Raw genomic sequence first — 19,750 nt, forward strand, 5'->3', positions numbered from 1 at the left:
AAGGAGGGGCCTACTTCCCTTATATACCAACCAATGAAGCACGCTCCTCAGAATCCTTCCCCGGATTAAGTCTGGGCCGCCTTGTCGCTAAACCTGATTACGTTTCGTAGACATGTCGCGTGAGACATTCCCTGAAAAGCTTTGTCCATCCAAGGATGCACCTTCGTATTGCATATTCGCTCATATCTTTTGTCCCTCCGAATCGCTGTAACGGCGCCCGCCAGTTGTACAATACGGTCACCAATCTTATCTCACAAAACAGAGAACCAAAAAGCTAATAGCTAGCGGTGCTGCCTTGCAATGATGTCTTGGCCAGCCAAACAAAGTCTGTGCGTGAGCTTGGTGATTGGCCATATTAGGCGACAACGCATCTCCAGCTGTTGTGTTTTCAGCGACATGAAAAATCAGGTTCTGACTCAGCCACAGCAGGTTTTCTAGAATGCGGGTCGAAGAGAAAATCTTTCCAAGAATGCAGAGCTCAAGGGAATGGATAAATTGCCCCAGAGTTCTCCTGCTGTGCGTTATCTTCGACCGGATATAGCTGTGCTTCGTACAGTTTTTCTTATCATATGACTATATCACGTAATTTTAATGTAATCTTAGTAGTTCTGCCCACAAATCGTTTGCAAATTCTTAGTTGTATTTACTTCGTCACGATCACCGTACAGAAGTGTCACCAGGCTTGAATACGATACAATGTCGTCAAGACTATTCTTCAGTCAAAGGCCTGCCTTCAGGTCTCTTATGATATTTAACATCTCCACATCCACCAAACCTACCTTGAAGCGTTATCTCTCTTCAGGCCGCCCTTCTAGATTAAACGACCGAATTCCAGTAGCCTTCTTATCCGCATCAACTTTCGACAAGGTAGCTGATCAAACGGTCCCGGAGAGTGTTCCGACGATTAAGCTTTTTTCCATGTGGCATCGGCAGTGCAAATTGAAATGGCGATCACACGACACCTTGAACAATGAAGCAAAATGGGAAAAAAAACTCAAGTTTTTCTTCGCCAGCTGTAACTTATGCAGGCCCTGCCGTTTGCTTAGGCAGCAGATCAAGTGGATCCGTTGATAGCTACCCTGGTCACTTGCCTCACCATTAAACCCCGTCTCTTTTTTTGTCTTTAAAAGTCTCGGGTTCCACCGGCAGTTTGGATATGGCGGTAAAAGGCTAGAACGGCGTTTTAAATTGCCAGCAAGTCAATGGCGTAGCGCTAATTCCGCGGGGAGATAAATGGAGATGCTGTTGCATTCTTTCGCGCCACTAGCAGTTCTTCTTCCGCCTCAGGTTTCCAGCATTGGCACCGGCAGTAGTCGAGATGGAAACTTGCGTATTATCCGAAACTTTTAACTCACCCCTCTGGAGGCAAAATTCGCGCGGGAAAATGAACAGCGCTTGCATGGTCGAGTCATTTCGGAATCAAAATCTGGTAACTGGTCTTGCGACCAAGAATTGTGTTGACCCGTCGTTTTGCCTGAGACAGTCGATGCAGATCGAGGCGCACAAATAGGGAAAGCTGAGCACCTGACGACCAATTCAGCCATGCATCGATTGATGAATTCTGAAGAGCTCATGAGCGACTTTAACGACCGCCACACCGAATTCGGACGTCTTCGGCCACACGAGATCCACATGTCGAATTAGAGCCTCCAACAGTCGCGAAATCGAGATCCCATGTCCACGATATCTACAATGTCATCTTTAGATACTTCTAGCTCCGTCCGCACTAAAGTCGGGAAGCTTGATTCCCGTCCCCTTTCCAGGATAGGTCGAGATTCTTCGCAGGACTGCAAGCTCCATTGTGTTCCAAAATCATCAAAGAAGAACAATCGGGTTAGAAGCCAATCTCGAAACACTAGGCTTCGCAAAATCGCTTCTATATCCTCCTTAGCTTCGCGGTTATCTAGAAACAATACTGATAACGGACATAGCCCAAACCTCTTCCGAAACCTGCTTCAGACGAGTATAAGGGTAATTCGTCGCCCTCCAAAGTCTCGTCTCCACAGTCTCCTCAGAAGAACGCAGAAAAGAAGTTCAAACAGACCATTGAAAGTTTCGAAAAGCAGTTGAAAATCAGGGAAGCGGCGGTCACTAGATCATTGGAACAAAATCTTGCCCTCGCTGGTCTCATCGGGAAAGAGAGCTGCGCGAAGTCGGTTCAGCCAAAGACAACCCCAGAAGAATTAGAGGGTCTTCTCGCTCTCTACGAAGAAGCACCGGCTGCAGGAACCCAATTTGAAGAATTTAATTTCGGTCAGTACGAAACTAGTCGTGCCGATTTGGCTCGATTGTGCAAAGTTGCCCATGAGAAAGGAAGAAAGGATGGAATCGCAGAAGACCGCGAGAAGGTGAAGAAAGAGAGTTATTGCCGCGGGTTCAAGGAGGGCCACAAAGAGGGACATGAGGAAGGGTGGAAGGAGGGATATTGCGAAGACTACGACGAAGGGTATATGAAGGGTCGAGAATACGGAGACAAGAAGATCGAAAAGGAAATTAACGAAACCATTGCTGAGTTGACGAACAATCCACACGCTTTCTTGATGAGTAGTGAGAATCCGCCCCAGAGCACCGCGGCAAAAGAATCGATATCTTAACTACTTTTGCCGGTCCCTAGCCCCAAAGTCATCACTGCACCCGGAGATCACTGGAGAGCCTGCCCTCAACATGATATGATCTTCATTTGAAATGAAACCCATTGACGTTCAACCCGCGGCTATGGTTTTCGTTTTTCTGCTTCATATATTTCTCATCATTTCCGAAATTTTCTTTATGCTACTTGATACCCCGGCGGTTTTTGTCTTTGTCGTTTTAAAATATGCATTATATGCTGCGACTCGCCTGGTAGGCATTATTTAGAATCATCGGGCTTTTATTCACCTGTGGTATTCTAGGTTCACTACTTATCAATTACAACGGTAGACAGAAAATATTCTGTCACAAAAGCTAGATATTTGCATTGACGGATGCATACCCTTAAATCAAAATAAAAATAAAACTAAAGATAAAAAATAAATAAACCCTACGTTCAAACTAATTTTTAAGCAGATTTCGAATTGAATGCTGCACATCAGACCAATCACATACTCTTAATTTAACTAAGGACCTTTATAAGACGGCTTTACTGCTTAGCCGGCCGATCGCGATCATTGAATGTTTACTTTAACTAACGTGATTAAATACCTAAGGACGTACCTGCTAAATTTAATTTCTCCAAGATAATCTATGCTAAGTTTTATCAGCAATAAGTAAATTTTAATATCATCGCATTCAAAATGCCTACATAACTCACGTAATAGGGGTACTGTTAGAAACCCATGATATAATACTATATAGACGTCGACACAAATTCCACTATCTCGGACTGACCGCCAAATCTAACACATCTGCAACACAAAGTTGGCAATTGGGAGTCGTGCTGCAGCGACACACCTACCTTAATGTTTCACTCAAAGCTTCCGACCCGCTAGGCCAGTAATTATAAGCCCTTAACCAACTAGGTTAGGATATGAATTCCAAGTTTATTATGGAGGATGGTGGCAGTACATCCTAAAGGCCGAGCCAGAAAGATACAAAGACTACACCGAAATTCGCGGACCCTTTGGATTGATACGATCGCAAGACAAAGTATGCGAGTACGTATCTAATGCAATTGAGTACCTCACGTCAGCTAAACAATAATTACATGTAGCTTAAAAGGCTTCAGAATGCTGAATGGCCGGCGATAGAATTAAATATAGTATTAATTAAATTATTAAGATTCCACTATCTGTTCGTGGAGCTATGGCGACTGGCCGGCGGCGAATCCGACTTTGATCCGATATTGGTCAAGTGGGAGTATAGTACGAAATGTTCTTATCAAATAATACTAGACATTCCCGGCCAAATCGACTTATGTCTCACTGCCCGTCGTATTAATTATCTTCGTCAGCAAATAATAGTAAGCTTACCTCCTCGTCTACCACTTGCCATCCTAGCTATAGCTAAGCACCTGTGGTGAATGGTCGTAAAGCCGCCGGGAAAAAACGTCCAAGACACAAACAACGTTACAACCTACGACTTTATCACTTTCGAACTGCAAAAGTTGTTACCGGAACAAGGAGGTGCCAAAGTCGCAATTGGACAAGTTCCGAAATACATAGGTGCAAAATTTATTAACCTCAGTAAAAAATACCATGAAATAAGTATCCAGTAGGTTTTGAAGATAAGCCGCAACGGCAAATAATATATTAATCTGATAACATCATATCCGTTTCCTCACACACTAGCAGGATTCGAATGTATTTAGTCTTACTATCCGAGGTGCAACCTTGTCAATATATAACAAGATATTGATCAAGCCATGGCTACAGAATAATCTTGTACTCCGCATTCATCCCAGCCCCCCTAGATCTTAATTTCCAGCGGCCCTGGGATGTTGGTATCCCGGGGGCTCCACGGGTTCGGCTGCCCAAGATAGAAATATAATCCCTGGGGCACATACCCACAACGAAGGATTCCAAATACGTTTCTAGTCATAGAAAGCTTGATCATACGCGTACGCAGTGGAATAGATCACGAAGTGAAAAAAAGACGACGGCTCAGATGCATACGGCTGCGGATGCACACGCCAGGGGCCACATGTGCATGGGTACTAGAAATTCCTTTTTTATAACACAACAGCAAAGGTATATGAACCCGTAGATTCCGAAATTGCTATCTATGAGTCAAGCTAAGTCGCCGTACAACTGCGCATATGCAGGTAGAGCGAGCAGTGTCGGAAGTAGGGTTATGGCTTATCGATGGGAGGGTCGGGGTGGCATGTAGTTGAGCAGCAAACGTACAAGGTATCAGAGTAATCAGAAGCACGGTTTAGTTCGCAGTGTACTATTTACCATTTCAGAACCTATTGAGTTGCTTTCAATCTTGGAATTAGATCTGACTAGACTGTAATTCCGGGCTCATAGTTATTGTGCACTACTGAATATTAATCGAAAATGATGTTAGCTTTCAAAGATCTCCTTGAAAGCTGCAATGGGTTAAAGGGACCCAATTAAGCTGTATTGTATGCGAATACGCGAAAGTTGGGGAAATTGTACCATATTCGTTTAGTGCTGTCGAGTGGTATGTATAAATGTAGAATCGGGCTGAACTATCAGCCCATTCCCTCAAGGCTGAGCATATCAAGTATTGTAATTATTATTTCTGCCTGCCAATATAAGCAATCGTGCAGCAGTTCTTGTCAATGAGATCCCTTAAATCCGCTATAACCATTGCAAAACCGACTCATTTGATTTCGTGAGTACAAACGTGTTAACATCATGATATCAGCTTATAGCGTTTTGGATAACAAGCACGCATTCCTAAATTCGAAAAGCAACTAAAACTTTAGGGTAAATTCGTTCTTACTTCCCATGTTCAGGTGGCCCTAAGCCTTTTTATGAATCACGTAGGCTATAGTACGCTAGCGTTATGTAAATACCGTGCGTGGTTCGGTTCTTGTCGAATCTGCCTGCTAAGGCACAATCTGATCTGATCTCACAAGGAAATCATTCCCACCATGTCATACCTCGCACAACCAGTAATACGGGTCATGTTGTCGTAATATATTGTATTGTTAGCCCAATAAAACACCACTGATCTCAAGAAGTAACCCAAGCAAGCCGTCTAGAAGAACGCGAAGGTTCTGACTGAGCTTAATCATACGATTCTCCAAAACAATAGATATGATATGTTAGCAATCCTTTACAGTGACGCCCAACAGCCGTCGTCTATGCATAAAATTACAAATATACACATCGTACGAAATCGGGGTTTCGAATGCTTTTAGATACCAGCCCTGTACCACGACTGTACAAGTGGTATCAACCCCTAAGGAACCACTTACCCAATCGCAGGTTAAGTTGTTCTCGAATATTCAATAGTTGTCAGGAGACTTTTGCGCCAAAGGGACTGACTAAGCGGGATCTGGCATATGTATCCCGCCGCAACACGCACAGAAGCTAGAAGGGGCGAAGCAAGAGTATAAAATTAGATTTCAACGGTTGGGATGCATATGCGTAGGGTGTCTCGACTTTTAAGCGAATTCGCGATGTCAGCTCGCGTAGAAACTGATACAATTAACCTATATTGAAAATCACAAGTTCCCGAGGTACAAATATCGTAAGGTTGATGTTTCGACAGCTTGAAGGTGCCTGGTGTCTCTAAATCGATATAGAATTCCGAGTGCACTGACCTTGTATACATGAATGGCCACGCCGTTGAGAAGTTTCTCCACGATGTTGAGGTCTGGTCGGCCCCAGATCTGGCCAACAAAAGTGTTGAGGGTTTTGTTTTGTAGGGATGTTCAGGCAGGCCTGAAGTATCGATATTTAGGTAAGCACCTGCGTATTGGGGGATTCCAGCTACATAACTCCTGTAGCTGACTGTCGACAATAGCGATACCGGTATATACCACTGAGGAATTTAATGGGATCCAATGACCCGGTTGCATGTAGCCGAAACGCCTTGAAGAACGAGGCTGAGCAACACATATGCATGAGACGGGATGGTATACATGGTACCTGAATATTAATATCAAGACCAAAAACCCCGGATATCACTCCCCAATTAGACCAGCTATAGTTGGGATGTTGGGCTTCGAAGCCATCTGGAAACCAATCCCGTCTGTGGTATTCACTTTAGAAGCCTGCTCCATGTCTCGGGAACAATCTTCCCCATAGAATGCTTCGACATGTGCGCGTGGCCCCAAAAGCTAGGTTGTTTGGACCTTCAAAGACGCATTATGACATTATAAATGCCAAGGCGGGATAGCGAACCCAGTGTATGAATCGAATCGTTGGTCCTCACAGCCCTCTTGCAAGAAGCGAAGGGGAGACATGTGGATGGTGTTTAGCTAATCTAGGGACTATTTACTCTTTTGGATCGCTTTTGCTTTGTGACGAAGCGGCAGGCGTCTCTGCTGGGGTCGTGTGCAACTTAATCTCGCCCTGACTAAGCTCGATCTATGGGAACATTTCCGCAGGCGCAAGGACTATGCAGCATCAATTTGTCATTCCTCGCTGGAATCCGAATCGCGATAGGGCCTAGGACCAGATTGTGGCGGAGCCTAAACTTGGATCTGGACGGCTGAATGTGGACAGACTAGGATCGATCTCTTTGGATTTTGACGTGATGCATGGCTGTGGTGGTGGGATAGGCTCGCTTTGCAAACCTCCAAAATGCTCCCACTTTAAGGAGCAGATCCCGAGGCTAGGCTTCCCATGTTGGATACTGATATTTCCCCGGATAGCGAAAACGCCGACGTATGTTTCTATGTATGAGGCATACCCCTCAGTGCGCGTCTATGCACCTGTGCAGCTAAGGCTGAAATGACATTATGTCCAGGTTAAGGTCATCTTTTTCGTCGTTTTATGAAACGCCCCACTTGCAATTGCGCCTGCACTTCAGCATGGTAGGCTAAGGAAGGAGGGAATGGTCTAGCAAAAAGTAGTCATTGCCGAAGCAGCAGTCACTATACATGTCCCTAGCTGTCAATGTTAGTTTCTGATGGAAGAAGATATCATTAAGGTTGAATACACGCACACACACTGGTATATATCCACCTCTGTGCCTTCTCGCACATCGGGAACCGCGTTCGGGAATAGCGAAACCGATGTCCGGGCCCATGGCAGTTAATGGCCATTACGCCCAAGCCCAAACCGGTCCCCATTCATGGCCATGGCTCGTTCGGTGCTAAGACCAGTAAGGTAGCATCGTGCCAAGAAAAACATTCCGCCTTTGAATGGCCCGATTCAACAAACAACCGAGAAAATAATATTTAATCCCTTGAACTCCCGTGAACTTTTACAACCTAAAAATTCTAGTTCGACACTTACGAACCATCGAAGATTCTTCACGAGTTTGGGCTGGCGACGACGAGACAGGTATCAATAGACCGGTTATGATTTCGAGAACAGAACGGGGCGAATCCAGGCACGAAATTGGATAATATCCGACAACTAGACCATATCCATGCCGAGAGGTGTAAAGGACGAGGGGACTTGTTTTTATTGTCGACGGGACAAGAAGAAGGTGCGATACATCCACGCCCGGCAATCCGACGTCCTGGCTAGATCCCGCTGAAATCTACGCGGTTCTGCCGGCCCGAGGAACTGTCTCTATCTCAAAGACGTACATCTTCTAACTCGGCGGTGTTTGGCAGTGCCTACGGGAGACTCCCAAAGGCGAACCGGAGATCTGCGAGCGCTGTGCCAAATATGGTTACATATGCGCCGCGACCCAACCGTCGCAGGCGGAAAGCACTAGACGAGTACTGAATCGACATCGATGTGACGCCTGCAGGAAGCATCATCAAGTGGTATGTCGATGTTCAGCCTCCTTAGCCAAAATCTCTATGTTTCGCAATGCTGACTCCTCCGTTCCAGTGCTTACCTATTGACCGGCAATGGCCGGATCGATGTGATCGCTGTGTGAAGCGGAATAGAGCTTGCTCTCCGCCATTCACGCAGTCAGCAGCTGGTCGTGCACTGGCCAGCTCATTATACTTCCCGAGCCTTAATCCAACCGTGGCTCAAAGTCCAACAGGCCAAGCGAATTACCCTTCACTTTCAAGCGTATCCAACCAAAGTGCAAATAGTCTTGAGGCACCTTCTCGGTCAAGATCACAAATAACCGATATCATGTCCATCGACAATGTCCTCTCCGATGCACCGGAACAACCACGTTACGATTATAGAGATTGGGTACAAAAACTGGAGGAACATCAATTTAGGCGGTGATGCATTGGGATCGGCGACGACGGGCGTTAGGTATTTTTGATATTTTGGTTTCTCGGCTTGATTATTCTTGATTGATTGATTGTTTTATTACGGTGATACTCCTGGAGACGCGGTGCTACTTCTTATTCCCTATTCTTGTCATGTGCTCTTGATTCTGTACATAGTATTCTGTCGGCGTAGTGTTACAGCGGACAGGCACATACCTTGCCTCTCTCATCCTTGGGATTGGATTTTTCTGTTCTTTCTTTACTTCTTTTCCCATGAAGACTTGCGACGGCTAAGCTCCGTCCATGCGGCGGATTACTGAACAACCCCGAAGGCAAACTCTGGATCTTTTAATTCACATGAAACAACCATGGCTGTTCTAAATATTACAGTTTTTTTTAAACGTCCGAATCCGAATTAAAAGATCAAAATCCTATAGGACTAACTTTTGAACAGCAAATCGATAAGGATTTGAACTAGTCTATGACGAGAGCTCGGTGGACTTAACTATAGCCTCGAGCATAGCAGTGAACTCGCTCAACAACGAAAGTATGCTAAATTTTTTCCCTTCCTGAAAACCTATTCTACCGTCCAATTCAAACTTGTGACTCCACTTCTTGTCGGCCACGAGGCAGCCGAAAAACGAAATCCACGCCACCTAATCCTAAAGCCTCGCATGCAAATACAAACTTACCTAATATTACATAACGTTATATCCGGCCTTTCAAGATCTTTGAAATATTTTCCTTAAGTATCCAAACTCCACCTAATTCTTATAAATTCGACATATGGGCAAGCTTAATATTGTGGCCACTGGCTTATCGTTTGGTATCCGAACAGCCTCCAGTCCGTGGCTCCGGTAAAATAATTTTCTCTTACCAAGACCCAGAGCTAACCCAAGTTTTCTCCTTAGTGCATCTCGTTTTATATTCTAGGCAAGGATCCTCCAATACTTTATCCCTGACCACCTGCATGACACTTCTCACCATCAACATTATAATCCCCTCATCTTATGCTTGGACCGTCTAAAGGGACTTTGGCATGATATAACGTCATTTCCCAGAGTCCGAATCCCATGTTATGAAACGTCCAACAAAGGAAGCAGGCGGCTTCTTGCGGACTAAATATCACTTCAACCAAGCAAATGGCCCAAAGCTACCCTGATCAATCCACATATGCTACAGGGTTCTAACGTTAAGCGCTGGTCAAGCCCTACTTCGTAAAATTGCCTTTTGTTGTATTGAGTGCGTGTGTTTTTAAATTCGTCGCAACCGCGCAAAACCGTCGACTCCAGCTTACGATCCGTCTCCACACCCCCATCGTTACTGCCACAATGCCCAACCTAAATGCAACTGTATCTCAGTTTATTCCTTGAGGTGCCGTATAAATGCCCCCTGAAACAAGCCATTTGTACTATAGTAATTTAAATATGGATATAGGTTAGGGCATTTTATGAACATATATCGTTATAGAAATTCTCTCCGTGATAACAAACGTTATAACGATACCAATCAGAAAATCTGGCAATGTTAGTCAAATACCCCATTCCCTCGAGATATGCTGCGAGCTCTGAATCAATTAATATTAATATTGGAGGACGAAGTTAAAACGAAATACTAAATCTATGTTTTTCCTTGTCTACAGTATTATAATTATCGTATCAGTTGATGTTGTTATTTTCGGGTTGTCCAAGAGACCTAGATACCACAATACCACAAAAGCTGAAAAGATTGGACCCCCATACTTCTTGATTTTAAATTAATTGATTGAGATTTATCCTATTAAGTAATATTTTCAGATGTATATCCAGTATTTGAAGTTACAATTTAATTGGAGTTTTAATCAGGAACTTCCTAGATGGGTTACGGAATTCCTCCCTTGTCATGATCTCTAGAACATCATACCAGGTAGGTGGGCCTGTCTGGTAACACAAACCGAAGCATAATCCGGCAGCATATCATAGAAATGTATAAGCCATAGGACGAGATCCAGGCACCCGTCTGGACAGCGCCACTTGCAACTATATCTGCATATATCTGCATACATATCGGCCCGAGACCGAATGATCCCCAGAAATCAATATGTTTTTAGAACTTTACATTTGAAATGTTGCAGGCGAGGTATTTGTCCAACTCCAGGAGCATTAAGCACATAAAACTCTCGAGAGCTCTCCGCCATATGCAGGCCACATACCGTCTAAAATTTTAATTTCCAACTATTTTTCACAAGCTTTGAAAAGAGCGATTAACCTTTAAAGAAGTTGGGACTGCGCTTTCACATACAGATCTGAGAAAATCGGAATTCACCTGAGATTTAACACACCAGATCGAAATTTCTTCCCAGTCAATGCTAACCTCGGAAACTCTTTCTTGTTAAACATTTGTGTGTCACGGTAGTGATATGGGGGTACGGTAACATAATAAAACCCAAGGGCCGTTTCCTACAGATCTAGCTTTCCTAATGAGCTGTGCATGCGCATGTTGTGATGTGTGGTACATACATCCGATGTGTGCAACAAATTTAGTGGCAAAAATCTAACAATGCAACGGCACTGACACCTACTCTCGAATCTCGCTGGCCAGGTGCAAGTAATCAACCACTAGACTATCAACTACCTAGATAATTCGTACTTAAAGAGCCCACTAGTCTACAAGATTGCAACATATTAACAAAGGATACCGGAGCTCAAACCAAGCTTAATTTTACAATATTTCTCAAACAATCTAAGGCACGGGATATTCCGGACCTGTTATAAACAGTTATACTACGGTGTAACTGCGTAGTTATTTATTTTTACTTGTCCAGCTAGCTATAACATATATGGCTAAGGTGATAATTGACTTATACATCGAGTACGTGAGTTGGTAGCTAAGGATTTAATTAATACCCGGGAGTCCCATCATTCGGAAAATCCGTAATGCGGTAGTTAATAACGAGCAAAGCCGTTTGAAGCTAGCACCAACGACTCGCCAATGAATTCATTGGAACAGTGGAAAATACCGATTTGGTACCTAGAGCAATACTAACTATTACAGCGGCGCGCGCAGACGCGATGACAACGGTAAAATTGAGAGTTGGTGTTGGAAATTGGGACAGATCTAGAGAGCTTAGAGACCCAAAATTATTTCTGCATATATGCGAGCTTCTTTCTATGAACGACCCTAAGCTCGTATAAACCACCGTAGGTCGGCCTTGCTACTTACTTTTACTTTATCATCATATTAGTCGGCCATATACAAGGGGCCGGATTGCAAACAGTGTCTATATTCGACGGATCTAGAACGTTAGAATTAACAACCAGTAATTATCTACCTACAACTACGCTCATTCAGACGTCTAAACGGCATCCGTTCGTTGCTCATAGGTCAGGATATATAATATCCAAACAAAAACTTATATGGATGCTGCCGCGCTGTAGCTCTTCCTTAATATCACTAGTCTTGATAAAGTATACTTCAACTATGAGTTTCTCCAGAAAACTTCGGATCATAGCTAAGCTCTCGGTACTGGTCCTAACATCACGGCTTTTGCAATCAGCAACTGCAAGGCCTTTAGAGCTTTCCAAGGTTTATGCAAAATCGTCCCTTCCAAAGGACCAGACGCGGTCCTTATCCGGACGGACCATCCCAACAGACACGCCAGGGATTCATACCGATGAGAAGATATACTACAATTCACCGAAAATAGTTGACTTTCAAGCAACAAATACAACCATCCACCCTAACGATTCCATTGCCCTGAAGACCGATAAACGCGTGGGCGAAGGGCTAGCTAATTTGCCGTATGGATACTACATTGCCGATATGATAGTGGAGTGTCAAAGTCCAGCACTACTACTCTCTATGCGTCCAGAAGACTACGAGAAACACGATGTACACAAATTCGTAGAAAGCCACCAAGTCGCCAGTTATCCGGACTGGAAGATTCTGCTCGAAGGAGCAACGCTCGAGGGACAAATAGATTATTTTTGGGGAGAGGCTGCGAAATGCCAGGAGTGTAGCTGCAATGCCGGGGAGGGTAGCCTCAATGCCCAGCCCGAGAAGGATGGTGGTAGATACGGCTTGAAAGGGAATCGGGGGAGTCGATGTCCGAATGATGATTATGCAGCTCACTGCATGCTTTGGTATAGTACGAGATGAAAACTTAAAATTATACATATATTGATATGTAAATGTGGCACAGCTAATGCTTTCTTTCGACCGGTTTGCATCATTAGGTTGCATGTGTAAAGAATTTTTATTCTGTGGCGGGGACCCAAGGAAAGGTCAACGTACTGGCAAACTACACTTTGGTTATGGGAAAGGGAAATACTTGAGAGGCCCAGCGGGCTCCGAACTATCGGATGCGCAGAAGGGTCTATACGGAGCCGGGGCGGTGTTTCCGCAACCACTAGAGACGCCGGGGCCGAGTGGCCAAGAACAGATGTTCGAAGATTCGTTAGGCTGGCGACCCAAAAAATACCTCGTTCCTGGCACGAAAGAGCCATACTACCTTGAAGGTCCGGAAAGTAACATGGGCCGGGCGGATATGGTTAGGGTTCCACCCCGTGATCGTGATTGGCTTTGGAATACGGGGTTGGGGTCGAGTGGGTTTTCAAAAAAGAGGAAAAGGGATCATAAGAAGGGTGTTGAGGCTGCTGCTCCCGATTCCCTTGAGAGAGAGAATGCATCCATTCTCGATAGTAATTTGGCGCATAATATATGAAACCGATAAATCTCTGGACAATTGGGATAAGTGACACTCATAACCTTAGCTCAGCCGTGTGTATTCACAGTAGAACACAATGGGGACCCTATGACGAGCAGATGGAGGGAGAGGAATATCAAATGCAAGAGTACACGGAAGGCATAGATGGTTTTGTACCAACCAAATCAAAGTGGCGCCAACTTGTCTCTGATACCAAAGAACCATACTATCTCGAAAGGCCTGAGGAAGACCCTCGCCGGAGCTCCCTCTCTAGGATAGGAGCGCTGGCCGCTGGGTACGGAATCTTTTTAGCGGACAAGGTGACGTCAAGGTTTCCAAAGGGTCGCAAAAGCTCTTTGTGGAAACACAGAGAGAACTCAGATGTCGATGGTTTTTATGAGGCCCCGGAGCGACCCGGCAGTACTCCTAAGCCACTTAAGACCAGATCAATATCTTAAAATCATTAGAAAGATAGAATGCTAAGAATTTCCGATGCATGCCGTTTTGCCTAGTTCTCTACGTATTATATTTCTAATGTTAGGCCGTAATTAGGTAGGTCTGAGACAAATATTTTTGTACGGCTATTCAAAATCGATATTCTCTTTTTCTCACTAACTTTATGCTCAGTATAATGATAATATTAATATTAATTTAGCCCCAGTGTCGTATATTCCCACTAGTGTGGTACATACCCTTAGTTGTCAATAAACTCCTAACTATGGGATAGCACTAATCTGGATTGGTTCTTGATATTCATCGTCTTAAAATTCGCTCTTGAAGGCAGGTAAACAAGGTGTACTATTTTATTACATAACTCCCTAGCCAGGACGTTTTTAAATAGACAAATGGTATGTATATTTTACCTAGAAATATGTTTAGTATGCTGCTTTGATTAAATTGTTACGGCCATTAAACCTGTTGCTACTAACCGTCGGTGCGTATGATGCGGCCCGGTGGAGCATACGGGCTAATTCAAATTGCCGAAACAAAGTTATGCTTACAAAACAACAGCCCACGTTTATTATATTCGAGTTTTTTGACACACAATGTATGCAAATTTAGGGCATTTCCTTGTCTATGTTCTGTGACGGTGATCCCTATTACAACAACGGGGTGCTCGTGGGATACGTTTAGACCAATTGTTAACCAGCATGGTCCTAATCCTAGTTCTCTATATAGTATTTATGGCTCATCCACTCAGCTGAATAATATAATTCAAATGGAAAGAAATAAAATTTGGAACTCGTATTCTATTACCTTGCGCCTGAAGAATACTCCGCATAATTTTTTTGGCTGTGAAGAGTCTTATTTGCGAAGCGACGGCATCGGCGCTCGGAGCTTGTGAAGAAGCTCTCGAGCTAATCCCCTTAGTTCGATACCATAATATGTTCTTATTATACCGGTGTACCTAGATTCCATTAGGGCGATCTATTGATATGCACAAGGCTAGCTAGTCCAAGGATCACTCAAGGTAAACTGCAATGACATGAGTAAACATACTCGGCTAGTCCCATCTCTGGCGGGATTATTAATACTTACTCGAAAATAGCTTGCTAGGGATAACTAACTAGTCGTTATGTGCATAATACGTACACGCGCTGACGCGGACCGTCGGCCAAAGAAACAGCGTCCGCCGTCCCATAGTTATGAATCGGGTAATCTTCGAAGATTGAATGCGTAACTCTAATATTATGGCCGATTTAGTGTGTCGGTGATACTTATCCCCGGGGGCAGGATATCCATATCAAGTAATTTTTTCGGCTCGATTTCCGCACCCTATCAAATGCGGTTGGCCCCCGGACTTAAACTTTGGAAAATCCGCTGGCCGTGGGTCTATAGCATCGATAGTCAAAAACTTATAAATTACAAAATAGAAGCCCAAGATGACGGATTGGTATTCAAAAAATATTAATCTCTATAGAAACCATCCAAGACACTGCTTATCTCAAGATCTCGTATAAGATTATACCAACTTCACCAAATATATATTACAACACATCTTTACAAAATCCAACATGTCTTCTTCGAACTATGTGTACAACATCGCTCTTGTCGGAGTAAGTTTTTTAAAAAAAAATAAAATAAAGGAAATATCAAGGATACTCAAACTAATATCAATATAGGCTGGTGGAAACCAAGGCAAATACATTGCCAAAGAGCTAGTTAGGGGCGGAAAACATAAAGTCACCGCTATTACCCGTGCCGACAGCAAAGCCGAACTCCCCGCTGGGGTTGTTCCAAAGGTTGTCGACTACAACGACACTTCCTCTCTAGTTGACGGCCTCCGTGGCCAAGATGTTCTTGTGATCACGATGTCCGTGACTGCACCACCAGATACCCAAACCAAGCTGATTGACGCCGCTAAAGAAGCTGGTGTTAAGTTCGTGATTCCCAACGAGTGGGGCTACGATTCCGAACGAAACCCAGGGCTTGTCTACGACATGCTTATTGGAGAAAGAGTTATCAAAATTAGAGAATACTGCCAATCCAAGGGGATCCCGTTCATTGGGGTCTGTGGTGGCTTCTGGTACGAATTCAGTCTTGGCGGCGGCGACATCCGATATGGATTTGAGATCGAAAAGAGGGAATTTACTCGCATAGATGGTGGCAACATCAAAATTAGCACTTCAACCTGGGACCAAGTCGGACGCGGGACTGCTGGTCTCCTTAGTCTCAAACTCTACCCGGAAACCGCAGACGACAAGGAAACAATTAGCAGCTTCTTCAGCAAATCCTTCTGTGTCGAGTCATTCAGAGTCAGCCAGAACGATATGTTTGAGGAACTCAAGAAGGTTACCGGCACAACTGATGCTGATTGGAAGATTACAACTGAAAACCACAAGGAAAGATACGATCGCGCTATCCAAATGTTCCGGAAGGATGGCGATTGGAGGGGCTTTGGGACGGCTATGTATACAAGATCTTTTTTCCCTGACCAAGCCGCCCTCATGCCAAATACCCAGAACAAGTTAATTAACTTGCCACAAGAAGACTTTGAAGAATGTACGAAGGGAGCTATAGAGTACGCAAAGAATTTCATTAGGTATGGGTGAAAGGGGGAAATTAATTTGTGACAGAGCTTGTGTATCTAGCGGGACCGAGATATGTATTTAGAGGATCCTAGGAATGGAATTCCAGAAGCAAAAAAAATGCTTGATTTAACTGGGACTATGGAGTATCTAGGGCCATTCCGCCATGGACCAAAGGCATAGACTGTCATTTTCTACTCCGATCAACCCACTGATTGGTGGCACTTTTGTGTGACTGGCACCGCTGAACTGGTGAGCTCAGTGGAATAATATCGACACTTTTGACAGTATTTTCTATGTCATGGGTTTAAAGGGTCGACAGTTCAGATTCGTATTTCCGAAAGATGATCATATGAGCGAGGGTATCTGTGCTGACAGCGCAATATATCAATAGTGCTTAAGCCGAAAACACCAGCAACTGCATCAAACTTCAGTGTAAGCAAGTGGGAGCGTATATTGCTAAGGATTTTTTTTCTTCTTTTTGTTTCTCTCCTCGACTCGAGCAGCTAGGCTCGTGCCACTTTGTGTTTCCGGCGGGTCAACAGGAACACAAAAATCGCACTCGCAAACCTCGAGAGCACGAGCCCACCGTGGTATGTACAACGACTGCGACGTAGATTGAACCCTGTCCCAGGAATATTTTGACAGGGTTCCATGTCGGTGGAACAATGGAAAATGCAATGCAGTGCGAAGTTAAGACCAACCATTTTATTTTCCCTTATCGCCGGCAGCGGGTAGCCCCTTATCATATTTTAGCTGACTTGCTCCGTAAAGGCCGACGACCTCATAAATCATGCATACAAAACTATGCCACAAGCAGAACCGGTACATGATCTATCTACCAAATTCCTAACAGGATTGGTAAAGCTTCTAGAATTATAGGCAAGGTGTAAATTCTTTGCCGAAACAAAACGGTCCGAAGCTAAGAGAAAGCGGTAGTATTGCCCGCAGCCGGTCACACGAGTTCGAATTAGTGGATTCTAGAGTTTGTATTACGGGACCAATAGTATGTTCATATCAAATACGCTTTCGGTTGTCACTACTTAGCTACGAATATCAGAATTTTTCCTAGCTACACAAATCTCCGACCCACTCCCCAATTTTGGCCAGCCTCGTCTTCGTACATCAATTAGGTACATCACCGAGATGATATGTAATCCTCCTTCTCTTAAATTTGGTCGTTTAGGTTTCGAATCCCCAGTCTGGGTATCTGGGTGCGGAGATTCCGTCACAAGAGTGCTGAACGATGTAGTCGTTCGACTCACTGTCCTCAGCGAGAAGGGCCGACTTATCTGGAGCAATGATCCTAAGCTTGAAGTTTCCAGCACCACCTCGGTTAGCCCAAACAATACGGATGGGCGTATATGTTCCCTTCTTGAGATCAGTCCTGAATACAACTGGAGTACCACCAGATGAAACGAATTGTTGAATGATATCAGCGTTTTGGCGGTTCCACCCGGAGTAAGCCTTTGCGCCAACCCAAAGAAGAGTGATGTCATCGCTAGACGGAAGAGTGAATGTGTATGTGCCGTCTTCTGGTGCGAAGATATAAGCACGGTGATTGATAGTAACAAGATCAGCATATTGCCCGAAGTCATGTGAGACGCCGTAGATGTCAACAGGATTTGTTTGGGCAGAGTTGAAGCCGACCCTGACGTTGGTTCCGTGGCGGTAGTAAGATGGATTGTCAGAAGCCTGACCAGCAGTATTCGGTTTACGTCGCTTCAAGACTGTAGGATCAAAGTTGGCGATGTCAGTGACCTTGTTGCCGTTGATGTCGGTATTTGGTGAGGCGTAGTGTTGCATTCCAAGATTTCCACAAGACGTATCAGGTTTGAGAGGTCCCTTTTGCACTGGGATTTGAGGATAAGTTCCAGGAGCTCCACTGGGGCCGCAGCCGCAGCCACCACCACAAGCACCCGCACATCCAACATTCCAAGCACTGCTGTATCCCTTTGCCTCTACTGGTGGATAGCCCTTATGGTTGGAATAGTAGCAGGTCTTGCTTCGCTCATGGTAGTCAACACTGTCGCAGCCATTGATTCCAGCACAAGCGTTCATACAGTCCTTGAAAGAAGCTTGTCCTTCAGACAAAATATGTGGAGTTGCGTGACGACGGTCACAGACAATGCGGAAAGCAGTACCGAAAATAGTATTGTAAGTATTGTGATTAGCGTATGGGCATTCAGTAGAGCAGAGAACAGTCATATCATCAGGTGCAGGTTGGGTCGGTGGATCAACAATGAATGCGTAGTGGTGATTAGGACAATCCACAGAACTGGCGCCAAGTCCGCCCTCACCCATGAGGTAACAACTTTTGCCATTGGGAGCATCGTAATTCACGGCCTTGCAGCCATCCTTTGCGGCACACTTATCAATACATTCTTGGAAGGTATTGGCGGAAGTAGATTCCAAAGTCTTGGTCCAATAGTGAGTGTTGCACTTGAGCATGAAGTAGCTTCCATCGGGGGCAGAATAAGTTTGGAGATTGTTCTGTCCGCAGATTGCAGTATTTTGGACATTGTCACTGGGGTTGTAAGTTCCAGGAAGTGTGATAGGACCAGTTTGGCCCGGTTGTTGCTGCTGGACTGATTGTTGCTGCTGAACTGGAGGTTGTTGCTGGACTGGAGGTTGTTGCTGGACTGGAGGCTGTTGCTGTAGGGGAGGATGTTGCTGGACAGGTTGCTGTTGCTGCTGGCCCGGTTGCCAACCCCCTCCTCCTCCTCCAATTGGTTTCTGTTGCTGACCCGGTTGCCAGCCAGTGGCGGATCCTTGGCCTGCTGGGCTATTGGGCTGCCAACCCGGCTGCGACAATGTAGCAGTCACAAAAGATAGCATTAACAGTGCCCTCGCGGGCGACAGAGTACTAAACTTCGCCATAGCGGTGGATACAACAAGACCGTGAAATACAAGATCGAGTGGAAACGGACTGAGGACTTGTATGGTGAATGAAGAAAGAAAAAACATCCTGAACGGCTGATGCATCACACTTATATACGCTGCCATCTACGAAGAGAATATTGGTCGCACACTGTATATTTTGCTTTAACAGCGTGGCCGGTCAATTGGAATTGCAATTCTACGATCAATTGGTACTCGAAAGGTTGGTTGGATGGAGAGCGTCCATCCCTTTCCTTGCACAACAATATCGAGCGGAACTAATTGCAATATTGGCGTATGCAGCAGTCAATCGCAGTCGCATGGAACCCTTCGGTATCTCGATCAGAATAGCCGATTGCAAACAAAGGGGATCGACTCAGCCGTCCTAACATGGCGATTGCCTAAAGATTCGAA

General features: G+C 44.7%; 5 protein-coding genes across 5 annotated transcripts; 4 read left to right on the forward strand and 1 right to left on the reverse strand.

The window, feature by feature from the left end:
• Positions 1 to 1,692: 1,692 nt before the first annotated feature.
• Positions 1,693 to 2,594, forward strand: DFL_002016 (uncharacterized protein; the record flags this gene model as incomplete). The annotated part of the gene is made up of 2 exons (XM_067630737.1): positions 1,693 to 1,833; positions 1,932 to 2,594. 2 exons carry the CDS (start codon positions 1,693 to 1,695, stop codon positions 2,592 to 2,594), a joined length of 804 nt encoding a protein of 267 aa, XP_067493351.1.
• Positions 2,595 to 7,989: 5,395 nt separating this feature from the next.
• Positions 7,990 to 8,756, forward strand: DFL_002017 (uncharacterized protein; the record flags this gene model as incomplete). The annotated part of the gene is made up of 3 exons (XM_067630738.1): positions 7,990 to 8,049; positions 8,180 to 8,335; positions 8,403 to 8,756. The coding sequence occupies 3 exons, from the start codon at positions 7,990 to 7,992 to the stop codon at positions 8,754 to 8,756; spliced, it is 570 nt and encodes a 189-aa protein (XP_067493352.1).
• Positions 8,757 to 12,202: 3,446 nt separating this feature from the next.
• Positions 12,203 to 13,445, forward strand: DFL_002018 (uncharacterized protein; the record flags this gene model as incomplete). Its single annotated transcript, XM_067630739.1, has 2 exons — positions 12,203 to 12,864; positions 13,001 to 13,445. The coding sequence occupies 2 exons, from the start codon at positions 12,203 to 12,205 to the stop codon at positions 13,443 to 13,445; spliced, it is 1,107 nt and encodes a 368-aa protein (XP_067493353.1).
• Positions 13,446 to 15,442: 1,997 nt separating this feature from the next.
• DFL_002019 (uncharacterized protein) lies at positions 15,443 to 16,480 on the forward strand (the record flags this gene model as incomplete). Its single annotated transcript, XM_067630740.1, has 2 exons — positions 15,443 to 15,484; positions 15,551 to 16,480. 2 exons carry the CDS (start codon positions 15,443 to 15,445, stop codon positions 16,478 to 16,480), a joined length of 972 nt encoding a protein of 323 aa, XP_067493354.1.
• Positions 16,481 to 17,638: 1,158 nt separating this feature from the next.
• On the reverse strand, positions 17,639 to 19,423 carry DFL_002020 (uncharacterized protein; the record flags this gene model as incomplete). Its single annotated transcript, XM_067630742.1, has 1 exon — positions 17,639 to 19,423. The coding sequence occupies one exon, from the start codon at positions 19,421 to 19,423 to the stop codon at positions 17,639 to 17,641; it is 1,785 nt and encodes a 594-aa protein (XP_067493355.1).
• Between the last annotated feature and the right edge of the window lie 327 nt (positions 19,424 to 19,750).

The sequence above is a fragment of the Arthrobotrys flagrans genome (genome assembly GCF_004000055.1).
Source record: "Arthrobotrys flagrans strain CBS H-5679 chromosome Unknown unitig_3, whole genome shotgun sequence".
In the NCBI taxonomy this organism is placed as follows: domain Eukaryota; kingdom Fungi; phylum Ascomycota; class Orbiliomycetes; order Orbiliales; family Orbiliaceae; genus Arthrobotrys; species Arthrobotrys flagrans.